At 45.5% G+C, this 24,623-nt stretch overlaps 1 protein-coding gene across 2 annotated transcripts; it reads right to left on the reverse strand.

Moving 5' to 3' along the window:
* Nucleotides 1-12: 12 nt before the first annotated feature.
* On the reverse strand, nucleotides 13-23,734 carry polr3a (polymerase (RNA) III (DNA directed) polypeptide A). 2 transcript variants are annotated; one of them, XM_076028193.1, is made up of 32 exons: nucleotides 23,536-23,734; nucleotides 22,457-22,592; nucleotides 22,239-22,376; nucleotides 21,767-21,938; nucleotides 21,509-21,663; nucleotides 20,785-21,024; nucleotides 20,508-20,670; nucleotides 20,004-20,140; nucleotides 19,816-19,919; nucleotides 19,590-19,731; nucleotides 18,940-19,080; nucleotides 18,450-18,519; nucleotides 18,135-18,262; nucleotides 17,554-17,692; nucleotides 16,585-16,749; nucleotides 15,581-15,753; nucleotides 13,623-13,734; nucleotides 13,117-13,235; nucleotides 12,266-12,403; nucleotides 12,000-12,170; nucleotides 10,450-10,563; nucleotides 9,180-9,215; nucleotides 8,753-8,839; nucleotides 8,574-8,656; nucleotides 7,466-7,636; nucleotides 7,130-7,223; nucleotides 6,633-6,725; nucleotides 5,669-5,833; nucleotides 3,782-3,946; nucleotides 2,132-2,263; nucleotides 1,484-1,616; nucleotides 13-1,395 (listed from the first exon to the last, which is right to left on the reverse strand). In XM_076028193.1, the coding sequence occupies exons 1-32, from the start codon at nucleotides 23,577-23,579 to the stop codon at nucleotides 1,247-1,249; spliced, it is 4,209 nt and encodes a 1,402-aa protein (XP_075884308.1). In that variant the 5' UTR covers nucleotides 23,580-23,734; the 3' UTR covers nucleotides 13-1,246. The 2 variants fall into 2 exon arrangements, with proteins under 2 accessions (XP_075884308.1, XP_075884307.1); XM_076028192.1 differs by lacking the exons at nucleotides 9,180-9,215; nucleotides 22,239-22,376; nucleotides 22,457-22,592; nucleotides 23,536-23,734 and having other exon boundaries at nucleotides 21,767-21,935.
* Nucleotides 23,735-24,623: the final 889 nt, after the last annotated feature.

The raw sequence follows: 24,623 nt of genomic DNA on the forward strand, positions 1-24,623 counted from the left end.
GGGTGGGGGGAACACCTTTTCAGCATTAGTTTTATTATGTTTTAGACATTTGACCTTGTAACAAACACTCTTCATGAAGGACAAATCAAAGGTGACAGAGAAAGTATTTTCAGCGTGGAAGAGGAGGACAAAACTATGTGCCATAAACAAAACATCTATTTGCTATTCATTTCATTTTGTGTTGTTTTTGTTATTTGATTTGCACATTTGTACGTAGCTTGATATCAGTGACAAGCTCCCACTTGAACTTGAAATTTGCCTCGAGTTTGAAGACTTGCTCGCCGGTAAAGTTAAATATATCTAATTTAACACTGGAATAGAGCCGTGTACAAAACAAGTAAAAATGTTTTACATCCACTGAGGATTGATTGACTTTTTTCTTTTTACTCACATTGTATCATTCACACTAATAATTAATGAACTAATTCCACTTGTTTTGTGACTGACCTGCCCACAGGCTTCCTGTGTCAAATTAATCTTTGAGCCATAATGAATTCTCTCCTTCACATTAAATATTTGCCTCCAGCTGGAGCTAAGAGGTAAAAGAAATTGCATGACTTTTCTTTGCTTTTTTTGGTTTGAAGAAATAAATCTCTCGTCTGCGTTAATCTGACAGTCAGTCAGGGTTGTAAACAGGATTGTGAAAGCAGAGAAGCTGAAATGCAAAGAAAAGCTTTCACGCCAAAGGGCAAAAACTAAGAACCGAACAGCAACAGATGAAACCTGGATGGTGGGATCAAGTTCAGCTTTTTCTTAAAGCTGCTGCTTGTGTTTACGTAGCAACGTCCATCTTTACATAAGACGCTGGGCAAAACTTTAGATTCTCATAGAGTTTGATGACATGATATCTGTTCACAAACAAATAAAAAAAGAGGAAGAGCTTAAAAAGTTTCCTCTGAATTTACATTAAATAACAAGCCAGTCCACTTCCTGTGTCACTCACCTGCACAAAAGCCTCTCGGCCCAAATCAAATTTAGCGTTCTCAAAAAAAAACCAAAAAAAAACGTCACACCAAATCAGCCGTCATGTCGGTGAAATAAAAAATATAACTTACCCGACAGCACCGGTCGGCACTTTAGTATTTACATAAGGCAAATGAGTCTGTGGCGAGTGGGGTTTGGCCCACAGCCCTTGGAAACAACCATGCCAGGCAATCCTTGTGTGTCTCCTCTTGTGTGTCTCCTCTTGTGTGTCTCCTCTTGTGTGTCTCCTCTTGTTGCTGTAGTTGTTTGTGCACAGTTGGTGCTACGTGGCCAGCGGCAGGTGGAAGTCGGGGCTGTCGAAGAGGAGCGGCCTGGTGACGGGGGCCGGCTCCCTCTCGGCCTTGTGCAGCAGCTTGAACAGACCCGTCCCGATGTTCATGGGTATCCCCATGATGATGCACTCGGACACTCCTGCCAACAGGGAGGAAGGGGAGGGGGGGTTTGAAGAGCAGCTGTTGCTGAGGAGGTGACTCGGCCTCAGCACCCTCCTGACACTTACCGCAGACCGAGTCCTTCTGGCCGAAGTAGGCGGCGTCAAAGAGGTGGTCGGCCGTTTTCTCAAAGGAGGCCAGCATGAGGACGCTCTCCTTCATCTTGGCCAGTCCGAACCTGGTGATCCCCAGTATTTCACCCTTGATGTGCAGGTGACGACAAATAAATAGGGCTGTTAGCATGAACGCATCGATCGCAGTGAGATTTAATACGAGGCAAAATGTTTTGGTCCCTTTCATCGGCCCGAGGTCGGCTCCTCAAGCCGTAGCGCTACGTTTCCACACTGCATCCTGCTGACGTTCCCTGCGTTTATTGTTTTCTGCAATTTACAAATATTTTCTTTTTCTTTTTTAATTGCCTTATTGCTAACATCTTTTTTGTACTATACAGTTGCTGCAATTGTGCAAATGTCCCCACTGTGGGATAAGAAAGGCATTTTATTCTATAAACCGTCTTGAAATGCAAAATAACAGAATTTGACAGATGCAAATCAACACACGATTAATCGGTTTTAACTTCGGCAAGTCAGAGAATAATGTTCATGAAAAAAACCAGCTACAAATAAAGGTAAAATATAAGCCTGGGGGAGAAAATGCATGAACACAAAACAACAGAAATGGAAGGGGAAGGGCGGGGGGGGAGGGTTACAACACACCTTGTAAGACATGAGGTCGGCCAGGAGCATGACGTGGCGGCGGTCGATGCTCATTCCGTGGTTCACCATGGTGTACTGGATCTCGTTGATGATGGTGGAGCGAGCGGCCTCGATGCCCAGCGTCTTCTCCACCTAGTCAAACACGGAAACAGCCACCGGAAAAATACAATCAGAGCCGAATGTGTCTCCAGTGAACCGACTGAGTCATTCAGGTGTTTAGCGTTGACAGTGGAGTCCGTCTTGCATCGCCGTGTTAGGAATTAGTGTCAGGATGAGATTCATCGGCCGTTTCCAGGCTGTTCTGCCCACCCCCGCTCAGTGAGTCACAGCGAGTGTTGCTCTCCGCCCAGGCACCATATGCTACCACTGTCTCTGGCCCCGCCAATCGAAGACACCCGATTGGCCCGGTGTGATAACCAGGAACGGCGGCTGGATCGCTGAGATTTTTGTAGAAATGAAGCTCATCCATCGAGAGAAAGTGCTTTCAAAGAGCCTTAATTATTCTAAAATCCATAGTCAATTAGGCTTTGTTTACAGATGCTAAAGGGTTTAGCATGGATGCTGGAGCAATGCATCTTATCTGGATGATTTTTTTTTTTTTTTAAAAGGAGAAAAGAAAGATGATCAAGGGAGTGTTTTCACTTTGCCAACACTAGCTGCGTTTCCATTAACCTTAGAGTTGCGCAAAAACCTAAATATCGCAATAAGAAATTAGGCATAAAAACACCTGAACTTTGAAAAACCTCTCAAATATGGCTAAAAGGTTTCGACGCTCTCATGAGGTGGCTTTTCAGACGTAGGATGTAAGTGACCAGTTCACTTCGAGTGAAAATGTTGAGTTATGCTTGGACGGAAGAGACGCAATTTTTTTTTTACGAGTAATCAAAGAGAAAAATATTCTTGACAGCAAACAAAACGTAAACAAAAGCAAACTTAATTGTCATCAAATCTCACGGGTTAGCGGTTAGCGGTTAGCGTCTCCCTTAAAAACCAACAGGAAGCCTCCATCCTGAGCAGACAGATAGTTGGGAAACTGATGTGGAAAGATGAAGCCAGATCGCCAATAACGTCCTGGTCCACCTCATTCTGTGAGTGACATGGACGGCAATTATCACTCACAGCCTTTGCAGACAACCTTTGATCCGCTGATGCTCTCAGACGAGAGAGAGAGAGAGAGAGAGAGAGAGAGAGAGAGAGAGAGGGTGAGAGAGAGAGAGAGAGAGAGAGAGAGAGAGAGAGAGAGAGAGAGAGAGAGCTCTGCTTTGACAAACAAATATGTTGATGGAAAAAGCACAAGGACACTTTCTCATCTGCTGCTTCCGAGTGAAAAAACAGAGTTGAGGCGCAAAGTGCAAGCGGCATTATAGTGATGAAATTGATGAAGGAGTGTTTTGACAGTGGGTGGAGGGTTGGGGTTGGGGGGGGCACTCAGCAACCACTTTAACTCAATATGAGGGTAAAAGTCCAATCAAATATAAGGGAAGGTTTCATTCAATATGCGGAGGAAAGGGTTTAATTTCATATGGGAGAGGGGTTGGGGGGGCTGGTTTCCTTTACTATTGGAGAGAATCAATTCAAATTCAATCCAAGGAGGATTTGGCCTTCACGGACGTGAGGCGGCGACTGGTGGGGAAGCCGCGGTGCAGGTACCTCGTAGGTGTTGTTGGAGGTGGTGCGGCTGCCCTTGACGCCGTGCGTGGCCATCACGGCTCGCAGGTTGTCTCCCTCCACCAGCAGCTTGTACAGGTTCCTGCCGCTCTGCTCGTCGATGTGGATGACGGCTCGGGACACCTCGGGGATGCCCTGGACCACCACCTGCAGATGGGAAGGGGGGGGCACAGTCGGCCACGGTCAAGACGGAGGTCGCAAGGTCGTGCAATTTCTGAGGCAGAGCACCTCTTTTTGTTTCTTTTTTTGCTGATCTGTAAAGTGTGCAACAGTTCAATTGTTTTGCACTGCTAGAGGACGCAACGTTACAGAAGCGCACTGCATTCACTGGATAAAAAACAAAACAAAAAATAAATTAGACACCTTTTCTCTTAATTCAAGATCAAGGTCTCGAAATTACGAGAAAAGAACTCAGAATTTCGAGATGAGGATCATCTGCGATTTGTAACAGACGCCGTGCAGTTTTTTGAGTCACAACCAAACCAGATTGGATGAATTTGAAATGCATAAATTTGTATCCATGAAGCAACCTGTGTTGATTCAACTGCTCCTGCAGGAAGACAGTGACATCCAGCACGTCAGACTGACTGGGCTTTCCACCTCAACAATCCTGGCGATTTGAGATTACAGCACATTTTTAAGAAATCCAGTGTCTCAAACTGAGAAGGTAGTAGTAGCAGATTAACTGTGCTAGCGCCATCATTGCCCACTGATTAGAAAGAAGTTTTCTTTTTCTTTATTTTATCTCATAATTACGAGATAAGGTGCCTACATTTTTTTTTTTCATCCAGTGAATGCAATGTGCTTCCTTACAACGTCAACTGAAACAAGTTTTTGCTGGCGTTAGCATTCAGTGAGAGCGCGCCTCGTGCTATTTGCATGGGTTTTCTGAAGTTGCATTCTGCCCTACAGTAGCACTATTTAGAATGGGCAGCTGCTCTTAAGAGCGGGAGGAGATTCACGTGCATGTGCGGACGGTCTGGCTTTGTAGACAACAAGCCCGGAAGACCTTGAGATTAACAGCCACCGGTTTGATATAACACCGCTGCAGATTCACTCACCAATATTTTTTTTTAAGTACCTTAAATCTGAAAAAAAGAACAAAAATGGCATGTTGCCCCTTTAAATCTGCACTAGGGCCCTGCCTGCAGGCTTCATCTCCGGCAGAAAGCGGGTGCAACCTTAATGCGGCTGTGACTCACTCGCAATAATAGCTCCACAACACATTTGCCATTCCCAGGAAAGGAGTTGAAAAGCACTCAGGAGCGTCTTTATCACGTCCACCCAAAGAGCCGCCTCCTTCACCGACGGCTGACGTGAGCAGCATCTGTCCGTCCGTCAGATTCGCAGGTTTCATGATGTTACTCACCGTGTGTACCGAACTTAATCCCGACACCTGCGGCTCCTCCAACACTCGCACAGTTCAATTAACTGCAGCGGTGGAAAAAGGTTTTTGACACCTAATGGATTCATGGTGCAATGTACTGCATGAAGAATCAGAATAATAATAAGTCTCCAAGGGCCTAGTTTTAGTGTTCAGTCACCAACATTGACCCATGTGCTCCATGTGCACAGTTCCATTGAGTTCAGAACGAGACGATGTCCCTGGCAACAAATCCAGAGCAGGAGAACGACAAGAACTTAGTTTTCTTATTTTGTCTCATTCACAATAAACAACAAAATAATTTCCATTTGTGTGCCGCTAATGCAGGCAAGCCTTTTGAAAAACGCACAAAAAACATTGACAATAACTGGGATTGAATACATTTTTTTTTTTTTTTAGGGATGTCCAAAAACCCACTTATTTCATTGGCTCTGAACAGGCCCCCGGCCAGCCAGGACATCAGCGTCAGGCAGAGAGTGGCTCACCTTGGGCAGGTCCTCCTTCAGCGACTGCAGCACGTAGTACATGGAGCTCTTGTTGTTCTCCCGCGGCGACACGCACACCACCGCCTCGCCGTGCACGGCCACGTCCCCCGGCTTCACCCGCAGCTTGGACGTGCAGATGGAGTAGCGCACCGTCTCAGAGTTGACCTGCAGACGCAGAGGATGAGGCACTGAGAGAGGTTCTGGTAGAGGCGCTGCATCCGTGGATCTGATCCAGCCAGTTTAACACCTACTGTGTGGAAGCACTTGGTTTGTTTTTTTTTTTAATTTGCCACCGTGACAACACACAAGAAAGGAGAAAAATGTTGAGAAAACAACATGCAATAATACAATCATTCATTCATTCATCTTCTATACCCGCTTATTCCTATTCAGGGTCACGGGGGTCTGCTGGAGCCTCTCCCAGCTGTCTTAGGGCAAAGGCAGGGTGGCACCCTGGACAAGTCGCCAGTTCATCGCAGGGCGTATAATACAATAATGCATTAATAATAATGTTTAGGCACTTTTTAGAACATTATAATTTGCAAAATGAGGTTATTGTCTGAAAGTTTTTATTTGTCTTCTTCTATAGTAGCGGTACTGTGTATAGTATCTGTTGCACTGCAGACTACAAGTACGGATAAAAAATTGTGGAATGAACTTCAGCCTCCGTTTATTTCAACATCCACCCAAAAACATTCTGCCGTATGGCCACTTATCCTAAAACCAGCATACTGTCATAATAATATAATAATGAAAGCAAAATATAATAATAAGTTGCTCACTCTTCAGGTTTCCATGCAGGAAACAATAAAAATGTTGGCGGCTCGCGGACAGAGACCCAGCGGCGACTCACTGACCGTGTCCAACCAGTCGAGAATCAACGGCGACGGATTTGTCACCGGGGGCAAAACAAACACGGAGGCGTGTGAGTGTGTGAGAAGCGTGTGCAGAGGTCAGTGTTTACCTCCAGCCGCAGCAGGCGGATCCTCTCCAGGGACAACTTGACCAGGATGAAGCAGTCGTCTGGGAGGAAAACCTCCTCGATGTACTCGGAGATCTGCCGCAGACGCCCACAGGAGTTCAGCACGTGCTCACAGTCGCACATGTACAGCATGTAGGAAGTAACAGTGCCGCTCTCAAAGGTGACCCCCCCACCCACCGTATTACACCCAATGCAAGCACACTTAGCCCTGTTTACAGCCTCCTGTTAAAAGCGACTGGGAGCTTTCACATATTTTTGTTCAAACAAGGAGGCCCTGGGGTGGGAGGCGGAGTCAACACCTGGCTAGGGGTGTTGTCACCAAAGTGAGAGTGCGGTATGGCGGCCCTATGTGACATCACAAAGGGCTGATTTACAAATCACAGCATTTTTTTTTTGCAAGATGAAGCAAAGAGAAGCTTTTTTCTCATTTCACATTTGCACATGCGGCACAATAAGGGGACCTTTAAAGAGAGACAGACCTCTCCCAGAAGAGTTTTCTCGATCCTCCCCTTCACCAGCCGGGCGAAGTCAGCGTTGTCCTCCATGTCCAGGTGAGCGGTGATGATCGGGGTGCTGTGCACAGAGCAGAAGGAGGATTGGCGGCCAGATTCATTGCAAGATTACATTTCTGGGGGCGGCAGGATGAATTCTTTCGGCCACGTTCATCATGTTCATTCAAGTCGATGCAGAGCAGCGCGGGATTAAACGCTGCGAGGTCCCTGCCGGAGGCCTTTTGCAGCCATTCAAGCCGACTCCATTCAGAGGTGGTCGATCATCATCTCCGCCGGTCCAGCGCCAGGCTCGTCCTTTTGTACCTGATGTTCTTGGAGGCGTTGATAATCTCTTTGATGCGCGGGACGCCCAGGGTGATGTTCATAGAAGCCACGCCGGCAAAGTGGAAGGTTTTCAGTGTCATCTGAGTGCCGGGCTCTCCAATGCTTTGGGCACAAAGAGCCCCGACCGCCGAGCCCGGTTCCATCTGAGCTCTGCGGGCAGAACACACGGCGATGAGACCGGAGGCTGACAGAATGACAGAAATAATAGAAAAAAAGTGCATTTGGGCTGATGGCCTCTTGACGGACAGCCAGTTGAAACCATTGGCTGTATATAAAGATGGGAGGAGTCAGTGTAACATCAGCCATTGGTTGGCAATAACTTGTGGTGAAGCCAAGAGGTTGGTTTCATGGTCAGCGCCACATTGAGTTTCCACTTTGTCTTGAAACCCAGAGATTCCCTACTTGGATTGGATGTGTGTGCGGTACCGAAGGTGAGCAGTGATTGGATGGTGAGTGCAGCATGCGCGCTCACTTGCTGGTAAACCCTAAACCACTAATGCTATTGAATTTTTTTCTGACATTTTTACTCAAAATTAGACCAAATCAGACAAAACGGACAGTATTTCATATTTTATTTTAATTGATAAAAAATATATCTATTTTTTAAAACAGTAATTTAAACAAACAATTTATTTTCTCCAGTTTTTAACTCTTCTATAACTCTTCTCCACTGTGGGACAGGTAGCATTCTGGACATTCTTTCCTGGACTCAATGGCAAATAATGCACTATGTTTAGAAAACCTTGCTTCTCCCTGCCTCTGCACCATTTTACTGTCTTTTGCACATCTGCTTTCGTTGTTTGCTGCACATTGATTGACTTGAGTGTTTTTAAAGTGCTCAACAGTGTAATTTCCCAATTTGATGATGATGATGATGATGATGATGATGATGATGATGATGGTGGTCATCGTCTCCACCGTTATGATTGTTGATGTCTATGCACTCAGATTAAAACTCATCTGACCATAGAGCTGCTTCATCCGTGTCAGGTCAGCTATTCAAACCAGAGTCCAAAAGCATTTAAATGTAATTCATGTGAATTTGGGGGTGCAAAAAAATGTATCTGACGTGAACAGAAGGTGGCACCTCATGTACTTGTCTCTGCATGTTTCCAGGAACTTCTCCAGCTGGGTGGGGGTGATGCGGTCCAGCTGATACAGAACTTTGGGCTGCAGAAATGCAATGAATGGGGGAAAAAAACAGCTTCATGTTTCTGACAGAGTGAAGGACTTTGCAGGCGAGTCCACAGAGTGTCGGCTCCCTACCTCGCTGGTGCCGTTGTCGTTGATGCCGTACTTGTCTCTGGTCTTCTTGATGCGTTCCGAGAAGCTCTTGATGAATTTCCGGATTTCCTGGAGTCCAGCGCACAGAGGACAAAAATGAGCCTCCGCAATTTGCTCAGAACAAAGCCTGCACATTCTGATGTGTGTTTTCTTTTCTTTGGACACATTGCACACACGCACATGCTGCTGTTATTGTCAACAAGAACAAGGTGAAGATATAAAAGCTCCTGTTAGATCTCACTGAGCAATCTGTCATACATCAGCGTGTGAACGCTTTCCATTTCATACGCACAGCTATGGAGTTACTGTTTTCTTATATTTTTTGTTTTTTTTTCAAAATGTAAACGTTGATCTTTCCCTGTGGAGCACCACATGCTGAATCCAAAGCCAGCATGCTTGGCCGCCATACCTTCAGGTACTTCTCTGAGCCTGTGCCAGTTAACTCCTTCACAAGAAAAAAAAGAGGTGCAACATGTGACCATCCTGATTTCTTTCAAGGTCAACAATTCTGCACAGCCCATGTTATTTCTCAGGATGTGCAAAAAGCTAATTTCCCCCCTAAAGATTAGGAGAGAAAAATCAGTTGGATGGAAGACGGTGAATAGCTGGTGATCCTGCTGGCAGCGCCACCGACGGTTGAAAGAAACAAGAACAGCTGTGAGTTGTTTTTCCGCCCATGAGGCAAAAACTACTTAGTATTCAGAGCACGGACGAGAAGAAAGGCGCAAAATAAATCCAGTTGTGTCTTGTTAAACTCACCATGTAGTCATTTAGCTGTAATTGTAAAAGTCACAGAGAGGGGTTTCTCCAAGTGGGAGGGAAAGTGGGTTTAAAGTGGCTGCACTGCAGGTTGCATCGCAGCCAAGCGGCTCCCTGCACGTCGTCGTGAAGCCCCAGCGGAGCGAGACCAAACATCCACTGAGCAAACAAGGATGCAACAGCGACAACTGGACCGGCGCTGTTTGCTAGAAAGCGCCTTGTGTCGACACGAGTACACAACACTTACTACACTCCTGAGGACACCACTCTCGGTGCCCGACTGTTTTGTGCAAACCTCCAATTTAGGGAGGAAGAGGAGATTCAAGTGTGTCAGCGAAACGCAACAGAGGGAGCAGGGGGAGAACGTCGCCCACAGGGGGCGCTCTCATGTCGCCTTCTCTTCTGGAAGTAGAGTTGCCAACCGTCCCTTAGAATACAGAATTGTCCCGTTTTTTCTTCAACGTAAATTTATTTTGGATGCAAACTTTTTGTTGGCGTTCAAAACCGCTACCACAAAGCAGTTCAAACTATGTGAACCATTTACTTTTTTGAAACCCTATTTTAAGTTATGATTTACCACCACTGGTGAGCCACTGGCCTGTGATAATCATGGCCCGCGAGCACTGCGGCAGGCCTTCTTTACTTATCTGAATGAAAATTGGCAACACTCTCTGGAAGTCATTGCGCTGCGCCACCGGCTCCGCACGCAGCAGCGTTTGTTTTTTCCTGCGGGACAGCAGGATGAATATCGCACCAACGGTGAAGGGCGGCAGGTGAGGGAGGCCCGTCTGCGTCGCCGGCGCTCAATAAATCAGCCGCTCATTAGAAATGCACCGGGGGCTCTTCTGCAAACGATTTCACCAGGTGCGGCTGACACAGAAAGGGAGAGGGAAATGAAAGAGTGGCGGCGCAGCGGTTACCTCCAGGAAGCTGTCCCTGCAGCACAGGAAGTCGGCTCTCTTCATGATGGCGTCGGAGGTGAGGACCAGCTCGTTCTGACTGAGGGCCGGTTCGTCTGGACAGCCGTGGACCGCCTGGGTGGGCCGGGACGGGAGAATCACATTGGATCAGATTCAGAAGCAACACGCACACAGACACAACACACAGACAGTCACACAGGTCTGATTGAAGTCGCACCTGAGGCAACCTCAGCCTCAACCTCGGTCAAAACAGGAAATATCCACCACAACAATTTCACTCAATTTATTATTATGTCTGATCTGCATTTCCCGGAGGACATTAATGGTCGGCAGTGCGTCTTGCACACACTTCCTGTGTGCCTTTACTGCCTCGTCTCTCAGATGTTGAAATCCGCGCTGGTAATTTACCTGCAGGTCTCACCATCTGCCGGATTAATCTTCCTCGGTAAACACGCTTTCGCTTTTAATTACAGTGCTGATTAAAGACACGAGGGGCTTCATGTTGTTCAGTGCGCCATATATAGACACACAAAGGAACCTGTAAGACTCCTCCCCCCCCCCATCAGGCTTCACAGAGTCCTGAAATTGAAAGAATTTTCATGTTTTTTGCACGTCAGACAGAACTGTGTTTGGAGTTCTGAAAAGCCATCTTAACAATATACACTATCAGTCAAAGGTTTGGACACACCCTATGAATTGAATGTCTTTTCTTCCATTCTCATGACTATGGACATTGCAGTTTCTCAATGAAGGCATCAAAACTACCTGTGAACACACATGGAGTTATGTAGACGCCAATAAAAGTGTGTCTAAATTCTCCAAAATAGCCACCTTTCATAAAAAGCATATTTAGAGTTAAACATGTTTTTCTTTGCTGTATCATTTACATATATCTTACTCATATATATGATGTCTTCAATATATCTCTACAATGTAGAAAGAACTAAAGACAAAGAACAAACATTGCATGAGAAGGTGCGTCTAAACTTTTGACCGGTAGTGTAAATCAGTTTGCCTGCTTCCTGCAAATCAAATCAAATCAAATTTTATTTGTATCGCACCTTTCATACAATAACATGCAACCCAAGGTGCTTCACAGCAATTAAAATAAAATAAGACTAAAGGTAAAAGAAAAAGTGCAAATAAATCAAACCATTAAATGTATTTCTCCGTCACTCAAAGATTTTTAATGGCTTGGCTTTACTCGCAAGACTCTGACACACTCAATGAACGTGTCCCTGTGCAAGATCTCTGCGAGGTCGCTCGATACGACGGATAAATGAGCTGGCAGGAACTCAGCTCCGCTGCTGCAGTTTCCTCTTTTCAAAAGCTTCTCGTTTGCTTCTAATCCGGTGCTGCCTTCTCCTTCAGCAGGATTTCTGCGTGCAATATATCTGCGCAGGAGTGTGCAACCTTTGACAGCGACTCATTACTGAACTATACAGCCGTGGAGCAGACCAGATCGGGGGTTATGAAAAGAGATTAGGAAGGTATGAGGGTGGGCTGCGGTGATATAAGGCATGAGAGACGCAGCCTCTGCCTCCACTCACTCGGATGTTGTCCAGTACCCTCTTGAACTCCAGCGGCTCGTCCTTCCCCTCCATGGCGGCGGGGTCCAGGCCGTCGCCGCCGTAGATGAACTGGATGATGTCGCCGGTGGCGCTGCGCACCGTCAGGTCGTACTGCGAGCACAAATCCTCCAGCGACTTCACCAGGCGCCTCTGCAGGAGGAGGGGCGGGGGGAATAAAACAAAAAGCACTCGGTTATTCGACGCTAGAAAAAGGAGGCGCGCAGGAAGGCGGTTCAGGTCGTTACCTGCATGTAGCCGGTCTCGGCGGTTTTCACAGCCGTGTCCACCAGACCCTCGCGACCAGCCATGGTGTGGAAGAAGAACTCGGTGGGCGTCAGGCCGGAGTAGAAGCTGTCGGCCACAAAGCCTTTAGCTGCGGGCAGCTGTCGGAGGGAAAACAGGCCTTCAGACTGAGGATCCTCAAGTAGGTGAATAAATAAAAACTCTGCTGATATTATTTATCGAGTTTGTTTGGTGAGAGACGGGACTAAGACACACAGTCACGGCTTTAATTGAAGATAACAGCACTTCATCGAGTGTGACATCGCTTTTACACATCCAACTCATTCTTCCATGAGATGTCTTTCCTTGCATAATCATTTTAAATAAAACTCAATAATACAATAATCAAACAAGAAAATCGGTCTTTACTGAAAACAAATTGACACCAATGCCGCTTTTTGAAGCTTCTCATCAACTGACTGTAATATTTTTCTTTTCTTTTCCAGCACATGGACTCCGTATCATAGACTGCAGTGTTGAAACTGAAGTCTGCATGTGGCTGCAGCTGCCAGCGGTCAAACAGAATACGACAGCTACAAAAATCGGACCTTTTGAAGTTCCGACGTGCCGCTGATTTGATGTGAATGAGAGTTTGGACCATCTGTCATACAGAACATTTAAAGTCCCAGGGACAAAATATGCATGTTATGTCCTATGAAGTGTTGTATCTGCACTCGTGAAATGTCTCTTGTGTTGCTGGAGGTCTTGAGCACCATGTGCAGGACTAAAAGCTTAAAGTTACTAGCGACGTGTCCTCATTAGCGTCGTGTTGCGGTGACCGGTGGTGGCAGTGGCGAGCTACCGGATCTCTCACCTTCGAGTGCTTCTCAAAGTGAGGAAGCGATCGGTTCTCAAAGCCGTCGGGGACCCGGGAGCCACTGATGGCCTGCTGGCCCACGCAGGCAATCATCTGGGAGATATTGATGAAGGAGCCTGCGTGGTCACACGTTACAGGAGATAATGATGTGTTAAATAGAAAAAAAAACAAAAAACAGCATGAATCCTGCTTTGTGGACGTTCTGGCAGTAGAATGATAAATTTTGGGTAGTTCTTTAGTTAGTTAGCCGTAGAAACAATTTCTTTTTCGTAAGAACTTTTAGCCAGTTATATTCTAATGAATGAGTCATTGAAGGTTTCTGCCTTCTCTGAATTAAACCTTAATTTAAATACCCTCCTGCCATCATGTTCAGGTGTTCATGTATAAATGAAAAGTCCAACAGCGAGGCTGGGCGTGGGTGAACTCAAAGGGGAACTGTAATGGTATCTTTCTGAATGTGACTCATGCAGCTGCACCCCGCACGGCGGCAAAGAGTCGGGTACCTTTGGAGCCACACAGAGCCATAATCAGAGGGCTGTTGCTCTTGTCCAGCTCCCTGAGGCAGGCGCTGCCGGCTCGGTCTCTGATGACGGACAGCTCTTTCAAGATGAGAGCCTGGAAACGAGAAGAAGGAGATAGAAAAGAAATTACAATTCTGCCTTCATTATTTCCGCACACTGCACGAATCGACAACTTCTGCTGCCGTCGTTAATCGGGTTTCACATTCTACATATGAGAGAGGTTTTTTTGGTGTTTGAGATAAAGGGTTTGCCAGATATGAGGAAGCTACGAAGACAAGCCTGGAGCTGCAAGACGTGTTAACTAGTCACACAATTATAGGTTTAGTCACAGAAAGTTGTAGAGTTGTACTACAACTTTGGTCTTCATGTTGCTACTGGTCATTTTTTTTCTTCTGTTTTGTTGTTATTTTTCTTTGATATATAATGACTTGGTCTTGTCTCGGTCTCGATACTCTCTAGTCTCGATAACGTCTTGGTCATTTGAACAAAAACGAAGATACTGTACGTTCTACACGTCGCTCCAAGGCTCCAGCTTGGAAATAACCCGATGGCTCAGTGTTGGTGCCATTTTCTGATGAATGTCAGTATAAATCTGCGGCGTTAATCAAAAACACCCGATTTATACGTCTCCAAACAGCTGTAACAGTGGGTTGTAATTGAGAGAAATCACCTCATTTCCTTATTCATTGCCCGGACAAGACATCTGATAAACTTCCCAGTGAATAATATGAGCAAGTCAGTCACACTCGGCCGTGACCAATTCCAGGTGTAAATTAGTGTTGCTGGGCTATTCTTGTGCTAATAATATTAATGGCTGTGGCCGCAGTTACGGCAGCCAATCAAAAGCGTTAATTTGCAGTTCGGTGTGAACACCACAAGGAGTTTGGACGTTATCACGCACACAAAGTCATGTGATCACACTAATGCAATGGAGGAAATGGAGATTGGAATTATAGATACAATCCCGGTCATGACTGCACGAGAGTAAACATCACATCCTAAAATCAGGCTAAGCTCTTCCTGAACTAACACAGAAGTTAAACACCTTAGGAAAACTGTGACAGTTAAAACAGAATGTTCAGGTCCACAAGAGTAAAAAATGACGACAATTTGCGCGAGGAAAAAAAAAATCACTGCCTTTGCAGCAAGATGAAGCACTAAGCAACCAGGGAACACCCCCCCCGAGCAGTTTTTCGCTTGCTGATGGCTATAATACAGAAGAGTGTTCCGATACTACAGCAATTTAGCGATGATTTAAAAAAAAAAGTGAAAGACAACTCCTGAAATGTAATAAATATTTCACATATAAATGGACAGAAACATAACAGCACATTAGTCTCAATATTAATCAAACAGTGAAAAAAACAACTTTAAATAAATACTAAAAATAAACTGGCCACAGTAGCCAGGTGGCAGAGCAACTGGTCAGTAATTGTCATGCCTTCTAACGTTTGCCTGTGCTTGTGTAAATTTCACATGTGGACAATAGAGTTCATCAGCAGCACATTGATGAGAGCTACTGAACAGTGGCGGCAGAACATTCTGTCATTTAATCTGTTCTCGGCCGGGAGACGTCGGCCAGATCACATTAGAAGTCTCAGTGGGAAGCCAATTCCAGACCAAGGTCACCCACCGAACCGGACTATTGACTGGTGTTGTTTGGTTTGATTGCACTTTTCTTTTTTTATTTACATTTCTATCCGACAGATTCTGTTTAGGACCCATTTGTCATTTCTCCTCCTACACTTGCACACTTTTCTCTGCGTGCACATTCCCACAGATGAGCTGAACTGGGAGGCGAGTGCATCATGCTGCCTCTCCCGGGATTTTAATGACCTCTACTGAGTTCTGTCCGACACCTTCGTTCAAACCGACCCGCGTCGATATTTCAAACAGCGCCTTTGCACCAGCCTGCAGCTTGCAGGATTCACGGTCCGCACCTCCAGCGTCTCCTCCGCCGTGCAGCCCGGCTGCTGCTGCAACTTGCCCGTCTTCAGCGCCTCGATGTACTCGTCGCACTTCTTGTAACCGTCGTCCAGCAGGTCTTGTTTGGCCTTGAGCAGCCCCTGGCCGGGCGTCACGTCACCGATGCCAATGGAGAAGCCTCGGTTGGCTGCAGGCCATGGGTGGAAAAAAAAAAGAAATCATCTTAGGTTTTCCACATCTCTGGAGTCCATCTCAGACTCCATGTGTCTTTTGTTTGTTTTTCTCATTGGACAGGCTGGTTTCATATGACTGAGGGTGAAGGACAATCCTCCCTCAGTAATACTACTTTCACCAGATGCAACAGAAAGGCTATTAGAAAATGGAATTTATACAGGTGTTGCAAAGAGATACATTTGAATTAAAAAAATAATGATCTGAAAATTATCTTCCCATTCTGCTGCTGCACACTTCCAACGTGCTGGTAGAAAGTATAAGAAACTGCATTTTTAATGATATATATAATTATCTGTTGAGAATATTCAGTAGCACCTATTTATTGAAAAAACACCTCAAGCAATCAGGAGGGGGCAGAGCTGGAGGAAATGAAAAGAATCACCAGTCTGAAGGTTAGACAGACAGAAAGTATGCATAATGAATTAAATAGCACTTTAATAATACTAAAATTAGCCATTTATTCTAATGAATCGCGTTCCTCTGGCGAGTCTCTGCATGTTCTTGCAGGCTTATAATCAAGGAAAGGTGTTGATACCATAAACCTAACGTAGGTAATAAAGAGGTCCAAGTCATGCTGGCTTTGCACTTGAGCTAAAATGTTAGAAAATAGCTTAAATATGTTGCGTCCAACCCTGAGATGCACCCAAGATAGTTCCTAGATTAGAGAAGCACTGAACTGATTCTTCTTGTATCGTCTGATGTTCATGTGAGAAAGAACCTGTGCTTTTTTTTCATCACATTAAAAACAATACATATATTGTCACAATATATTCCCTACACCTACAGAGATAGACCGGGGCGAGTCTGGCCAGGCGAGACATGGCGTTGGCCGCCTCCAGCTGCCCCCAGTCCCTCAGGAGGATGTAGAAGATGTTGTTCTTGGATCCGGATCCCAAGGTGCCCTTGTCCATGCTGCCGCACATCAGCTCGCTGTTGTGGATCACCACGTCTGCAAAAGTGTGACGAGGGAAATTGAGGCCATTATGTCCGAAAAATCGTGCCGTGACCGGTGTCAGCAGGCGACAGCGCAGCGCTCGACCTGACGACAGCCTCGAGGAAAAGGTTAAAGTCAATCAACGTGTGGACATAGCGGGAGAAAGAAGACAGACGCAAAATTTTATTTGTGCCTTGATTAGATTCTGATCAAATGCAAAGTGATTTAAAAAAAAATTGCGGGCTGATCTGGAAGACTTAATCATATCCTCCGATGGGATGGATGTGATTAATGACTAATTTCATTCTGCCCATCCATCAGTCGAGTCCAGCTGAACAGAGACGGGAGGAGGCTCTCGAAAGGACACGTATGTGCAAACCATCTCAGACTCCCGTGGAGTGGCCGCGCAAGGTTCACAATCCAGTTCACTGCTATCTGCAGTGAACTGGATTCACTGCAGATTCACATTGTGAACTGGATAAGCACTCTTTTTGCAGCCACTTGCTAAAACCCGTGGATCTCCACGTTTTGAAAGAGGACAAAAACAAGGATGTCCAGTGGGAGAAAAGTAACGTGGTTGAAGGTGTTGCCACTAACCAGGAAGATATAACAGTGAGGTATAGGGACCCTTTGTGATGTCACAAAGGGCTGACGTCATGGCCAAGCAAAAGTAAGGCTGACTTGATCTCCTTTCAAGGCATTTCATTGGCAGGACAGATGCATGTTTTGTTTGAAAACGTGGATAAAAATGAATTTGCATCATATGAGACGTCAAAAACCAACTTCAGTGATTGGCTGAAACGGACTCCTCCCACTCACATGAGTCGTTGTGGCAGAGATCCTCCCCCTTGCCGCAGTACTGTTTGCCTTTGGTCCTCAGGTTGGCGTTGACGGGACACTGGTTGTAGGGCTTCAGGATGACGCTGAAGATCTGCTTGCCGGTCCACAGGGCCATGGGCTGCCAGACACACGGCAGGCTCGGTGGGTTAGTGGCAGATCAGTGACCGGGCTGGCTGTCATAGAAAGACTTTTTCCGCATTTACACGTCAGCAGACGTGACGTACGGGGTCAATTGACCAGCTCACTTCAAGTGAAAATGGCGCGTTATGTTTGGATGGAGGATGAAACAGAATATTCTTTTTTACAAGTAATCAAAGAGAAAAATATAACAACCATTCTTGACAGCAAACAAACGTAACAAAAGAAAACGTAATTCTCGTAAAATCTCACGGGACGAGATTTGATGAGATGATTCACTTCAAACCATTCAATGGAAACACCTGCAAATCGCAATCGTACTTTGTCGAAATTTTAGAAATATTGCTTTTATTTTGCGTAATGGAAATGCAGCTATAGATTAACTGATCCCAAAAATTAATTGATCGATGTGGCTCTGCAACCTTCATGATAGCTGGGCGGGGGAGTGTGATCCTGACTCTCTCGTCTTTGCCCACGAGGATGGACGCCACGATCTGACAGGCTTTCGCTCTGTCGAAGAAGGTGTCCTTCAGCGTCAACAGGTAAGCCCCTGTGAAGAGGAGGCAGTCTTGAAATACCACAATGGCGCTCAGACACGGAGGCTTTTCAAAACGCTTGAAAGACACAGCAGATATATAACAACAGGTGCTGAGAATTACAGTCTTCTCTCAGTGGAAATGCCTCTGAAAGATCACAGTGGCACTGCGGTGCATTGTGACACACGTAATGACACCCACCTGTCAGAAAGTCCTGAATAGCAGCAATCAGGGGTTCACCGTTTCTTGGTGTGACTAGATTAGCCTTTGTCTGTAGGAAGAACAGGGAGAAAAAAAAACAATTTCATTTTCTCAGAACAGAGAATGACTTCTGTAGCACCAGAGCAACACAGCAGCACTGCAGGAAACACAACTGGATAACTTTGTGCTGTTACTGTGGCTACGGGGCCATTATGTCAGCATGCGCAGCTTCAAGAAGCCTTTTGTGTGTTGAAAGAAAACAGGCACTTTTCAAAAAGGCCTTTTTCAAAAAGAAACCATGTGCAGGAGGTTTTAGAAGGTGGAATGAGAGCTTTTCAACAAATGGACCTGTAAGTTGAGCCCAAGTGTTGTGGAATAAAAACAAGTACACCTTTTAACTTAACATGGCTTCAATGCATATTTATTTTCCAGGCAAACCTGCACTCTGGTCAGTGTTTCAGTTGCAAGGTGTGCTGCGCGGACTGCCTACCCCCATCAGGATCAGAGCTTCGGCTTTAGCTTCCTCGGTCTGTGGCAGGTGAAGATTCATCTCGTCGCCGTCAAAGTCGGCGTTGTACGGCGTGCACACGCACTCGTTGAAGCGAAACGTTCTGTGAGGTTTGACTCTGGCCTGAGAGTTTGAGGAGAAAAAAATTCACAAGCAAGGCTCCTTCAGTGATCAAAATGTATTGTGTTTAGCGTTTTATTGTTTGATTTGAGGCTGCAAGGTCAGGACTCAAGGTTATGGAGTATTAGTTTATAAGAGTCATATTGAGGATAATTGAGGCTATTATCGAAGAACAGGGGAGTTATAAAAGCGCACAGAAGCTTTTCTTCTTAATTTTCTTTTCATAGCTGCACTTTTTAAAATACAAAATGTATTAAATATATTTAACCAGGTTGGAGGACCTATTTTAATCCCCAAAATGGCCCTGTGAACCCTGTTCTGACCTGAAATAATGAGATGATGAGAAAATAATGAGAAATATGAGATGACAAAAACTAGATAGAGAAAAGTGAATCTATTTTCGGCAGGAGATAATATTACTGGCCAGGGTGATGACTTTTAATATACCTACAATGTTACTTTTGTGCTATTTCTAGGAGATAAGAAGCAAAGCGGCATCTTCAGACACGTACTATGTGCGCCATGATGCTAAGCTTGTGCAGGGACGGCTGCCGATTGAAGAGCACGATGTCGCCGTCGATCAGGTGCCTCTCTACCAGGTCGCCCAGCCTCAGCTCCTGAGCAATCTTCTCGCGGTTTCCATACTTTAAAAACCTATATGAAGAAAAAGGAGTTAGCCGGCGGAACAACAAGCGAGTCCAGCTGCTTTGAAAAAGAAAAAAACAGCCGTTTTCCCACCGTTTGATCTGCGAGAAACGGGTCTGAATGAAATTGGCTCCCGGGTGAACGTCGGGACCGTTACGCACGAGTTTCCTCATCAGCTCCAGATTGGCTTTGTTGACCTAGAACAGAAATGATAACAGCACATGAACCAGAGGCAATCAAAGGGTGAGGTGTGTGAGGTGTGTGTCCGCTGTGGGACTCACCCTCTCTGGGTACGTGAGGATCTTGGCCACGTGAACGGGGACGGCCACCTCGTCGATCCTCAGGTTTGGGTCGGGGGAGATGACGGTTCGGCCGGAGAAATCCACCCTTTTCCCTGAGAGGTTTCCTCTGAATCGACCTACACACACACACACACACACACACACACACACACACACACACACACACACACACACACACACACACACACACACACACACACACACACACACACACACACACACACACACACACACACACACACGCTTGTGTGTTAGTCAACAACCAGTGTGTCAAAAAAAAAAAAAAAATACACCCTTTACTACTTCTGATGGCTCCACCAGTCGGAAAGTGTGAGCTAAACGACACAGATCTGGAGAGCAGTTCTTTGTGATGTCACCAAGGGCATTTATCATTCTGCCAGCATCAATAAAAAGTGTATTTAAATCAGTGGAAACGCGTCTTTTTCAGTGCTAAGCACAGGTTTATTTCCAAAGAACACTCGCCTTGCTTCCCCTTCAGCCTCTGCACAAATCCTCTGGTCCATTTCTTTGGCGCCATATTGAGGGGGATGCCGGAGAGCTCGCTGTTGATGTAGAGCGCACACTGCAGCTGGAGGAAGTCCCAGTCCTCCATGATCATCTGGGTCTTCGCCCCCGTCATCCGATGCTACAAAAGAGAAGGATTTAGAACGTGTGCACAGCGGCTCTCTCTCTCTCTCTCTCTCTCTGGAGATCTGCGGAGCCACATTTCTTAAGTCCTGAAGGATGGCAGGTTCCAGACCTTTTTGATGACATCGTTGAGGAATATGATCTCGGTGAGCTTCATGGTGAGGTCGTCCTCGTTGGTGCCCGACTTCAGGTCGCTGACCACAGAGGGTCGTATGCAGAGGGGAGGCACCAGGAGGCGGGTGAGGAGGAGGTCGGCGGGGGTGCCCGCCTCCGGGTTCATCAGCAGCAGCGGCACGTCCTCCTGGGGAATCCTCTTGAACAGGTTCAGCACCACCAGCGGGTTCAGATTTTCCTTCAGGGGGAAATGTATGCACTTAATACACTGGCTCCTAGTCAGCTACAGAACAGTCTTTAAAGTTCTGCTACTGGTCATCTACTTTGTTCATCTCATTATATTTTATTGTCATATTTTTATTTCTATTCCCCTTTATTGTTGCTCTATTTATGCATTTTAAGCTGTCTTTGTCTTTGACAGCCGTGTTCTTTGGTTTTTGAATGCTTTTATAATGTTTGAACTTTTAAATCATGTAAAGCACATTGAGTTGCCTTGTGTATGAAATGTGCTAAACAAATAAAGCTGTCTTGCCTTAATAATAATAATAATAATAATAATAATAATAATAATGATGATGAGCGCTGTGGATGAGTGAGAATTAATTTGCCCCCCCCATGCATTTTCCATCATCTTGAGGAGATCGAATTGCTATCGTTTCCCCTATTCATTCACCGATTCATGAGCAGCAAGCGGCTGCAGTGTAAACGTCCTAGAGTCTCACCTGGGCTCGGTTGAGCAGCGGCTCGATCATTTTGTTGTGTTCGACGGCCATGTCAAAGGACTGCAGGAACTCCGACACAAAGGGGTCCACCACCTTCTTGGTTGTCTTGTACTTCTCGTGGATGATCTTCAGCAGGCCGCACTTTTTCACCGTCCCTATCGAGGGAAAAAAAAAAAACACAGACACAGCTCAGCTCTCGGTGGGTCACGATGGCACAAAGACAAAACCAGAGAGAAAAGTGTCAATGTTCTTCTTCACCGTTATAAGCAGCACAGTTCGGGCAGGTGGTTCTTTTGCGGCATTTGTCAGAGATCTTCTTCTTTAGCGCTCGTTTCTGGAGGTACACCAGGTTGGGCCTCTTCAGCGCGTCCATGAACTGCAGTTTATCCTCTTTGCTCAGCATGATGCCGGAGCAGGTCTTGCAAATCATCTGGAGACATGACAGATCATCACATTAGACCAGTGTTCTTCAACCACTGTGCCGTAAGATAATGTCAGTTGAGACGTGCGAAAATGATCCAATTTCACTAAATTGGTTAAAAAATAAAAAAATCCATTGTTGAGTGACTGGCTTTAAAAGGAATGTTTGGGTGCATCGGCTTTGTGTGCGTCTAAACAGACCCAGGTTTCACACTGAGTGAGTATCAATAAATATAAAGGAAAAAAGTGTCATGACAGTCATGATCAGTCAAGATGAGACAGACAAAAACGAAACAAACAAAAAACCTGCCTGTAAGATCCCGATGGTGGCTTTGAAGTAGCCGACGTGAAAACACGGCAGCTCCAGATCCAAGTAGCCATAGTGACCCAAGCAGTCGGCCAGATTCTTCCCACATGTCAGACAAGGTCTGTCCTTCTCGCTGGTGCCCTGCAAGAATAACCAAGACATAAACCATGTGCACTGACAAAGTTTCCAGCCTGAGCAGGCGGTTTGTCTCCTTGCCGTACCATGCGGTGGTCCAGCACGCCGTACGGCAGCGGGGTGCGGCTGGTGTCTTGGCTGTACAAGTTCTTGCTGACCACCTGAATGTGAGCCTGCTGACGCATCTGCTCGGCAGACTTCATGCCGAAGCAGATGTGGCTTCTGTGAAAATAGACAAGCGGGGGATAAAAAAACAAAACAGGGTTAATAGATTAAAAAAAAGAAAAAAGAAAAAGAAATGACGACACAACCGTTCAACTGCTGTCTAAACAATGTTGATGTACTTTAGATGGATAATGAACTGACACCTTGCTTGGTTTTCATTTTCCTCTGTCTGACAGAAGCAATGCCTCCTCACTTTTGCACAGGAACAGACTTTCTAATGAACTCATCACTATTGTGTAACCTTATTTCTGACACTGTTCCGCCACCTTTGCAACAAACACTGCATAACTCGACCCATTTCTATTTTACAAAGTACCAGTAGCTGACACCCACCCACCCTTCAGTTGGCAGTTTACAGAAACAAATGATTTCTCATAAATGCGCGGTGTCCTGCACGCCAGTACGCAGGTGAACAGATGCTGGACGGATGCACACGCAAAAACGTACAAACCGACAAACTTGCCTTCTGTGGAATTATCCGACATACATTGTTGATAAACGTGAAACACACAAATCAAAAACATGAACTGCAATGGTTGCAAAAACGGTCTTACACACACAAATCAAAACCTTATGTAAATGTCTCAAACTCTCTCTCTCACCCACGCATAGGTGGATGTCCTGTCTTTTGAACAGGTCAGTGAGAATGTTCGCGCGGCATTGATTTGAATGTCTTGATGGAAGCTCGCAACATCATAAACTTCGTAATTAGTTTGAAGTTGTACCATCCAGATTAGCCTGTTTGGCCCATGTTCCTCGCAAGACAACACATTAGTCAACTGTACCCCCCGTCTCAGAATCCCTCCACTTGAACTCATACCCCTAAACCGTTTTAAATCTTTGTTCTGAATCTTGCATAAACTTCGATACAGGTTATTTGGAGACTTTGCTAGCGGCTAACCGGCGGCTAGCCTCCGTACAGTAGCAAGAAGTTACTCACATTTTTTTGGCCACATCCGTCTCTCTGAACTGCTCCTTCACCATTTTGCCGGCTAACTTTGCTCAAATATCTAAAAGAAATCCAATCAAACTAATATCAAGTCTACATCACTGGGTTTTTTTTCCTCCTGAGAGCAGCACGCTGACAGTTCACTTTCCCATGTTGTCGGAAGAGAGACGACACAGGCGTGCAATGTGTTGATGGTGGATATGCGCCTGCGCCAAACCAAGATGCTGCCTTCACGTGAACTCGGAATGTATGCGTTTACTCAAAAAACATACTAACTTGAATCGATACTGTGGCTAGTGTTGGCAAATGTTGCTCACTCTACTCGTCAGATCGCTCCAAATAAGGCAAGACGAACATACTACTGCTATTTCGACTTTTATCTGGAAAAAAGAATGGATCCAAGTTAAAGTGTGACCACACAAGATGTGTATCAAGTGTTCATCTTTGTTTGCTATTTTGAAATCCCTACATAAAATACAACTATGTCCCCGAAATAAGTATCAACGATAGCAGAAAACAGCAGGATAGTCACAGCGTTTCGCATGAGAAAACATATTTCACGATAAGTACGTGAAAGCAGCACATGCGTCTGCCAAACAAAAGCAAGAAAGAGAAGCCGGAAGAGCGGAAACTTAGTCAGCAACAACTGAGTGCTGACCCCTAGCGGCAAAGACCGAAAATGTTTACATACGGGAGTCAGTTTTTTTCTTCTTTTTTTTCTTTTCTTTTTTTTTTTTAACTGAACACTGAAGTGAAACCTTGATGTTTTGTTGTGAAACCATGAACCTATTTAAAATAACTATGACCTAACCTAAAGGCGTTCAGAGATATCTTAATATCATATCACACACATACGTGTACATACATATATATATATGTATACGTGTGTGTGTGTGTGTGTGTGTGTGTGTGTGTGTGTGTATAGAATTACTTGCTCTGAGTTGTTTCATTCTACACCTTTGCCTCTAGATGGCACCAAATACATTTCCATCAGCTTGTGCGCTGCTGCCACTGAACCACCCTATTATGCATATTTATTATTTTTTTCTTGCAAACGCTTGAAAGCGCTGATGACAGCT

Source organism: Nelusetta ayraudi, unplaced genomic scaffold (genome assembly GCF_046127955.1).
Source record: "Nelusetta ayraudi isolate G7.1 ecotype Tasmania unplaced genomic scaffold, CSIRO-AGI_Nayr_v1 ptg000022l, whole genome shotgun sequence".
Taxonomy (NCBI): domain Eukaryota; kingdom Metazoa; phylum Chordata; class Actinopteri; order Tetraodontiformes; family Monacanthidae; genus Nelusetta; species Nelusetta ayraudi.

What these genes read in the sequence shown, in the direction of transcription:
- polr3a (XM_076028193.1), bottom strand. Translation starts at nt 23,579, where the DNA reads ATGGTGAAGGAGCAGTTCAGAGAGACGGATGTGGCCAAAAAAAT. An exon ending in CCGAGACCGGCTACATGCAG is followed by an intron (nt 12,171 to 12,265) that starts GTAACGACCTGA and finishes CTCCTCCTGCAG; the next exon opens with AGGCGCCTGGTGAAGTCGCT. An exon ending in GCAGGGACAGCTTCCTGGAG is followed by an intron (nt 9,216 to 10,449) that starts GTAACCGCTGCG and finishes TTTCTTGTGAAG; the next exon opens with GAGTTAACTGGCACAGGCTC.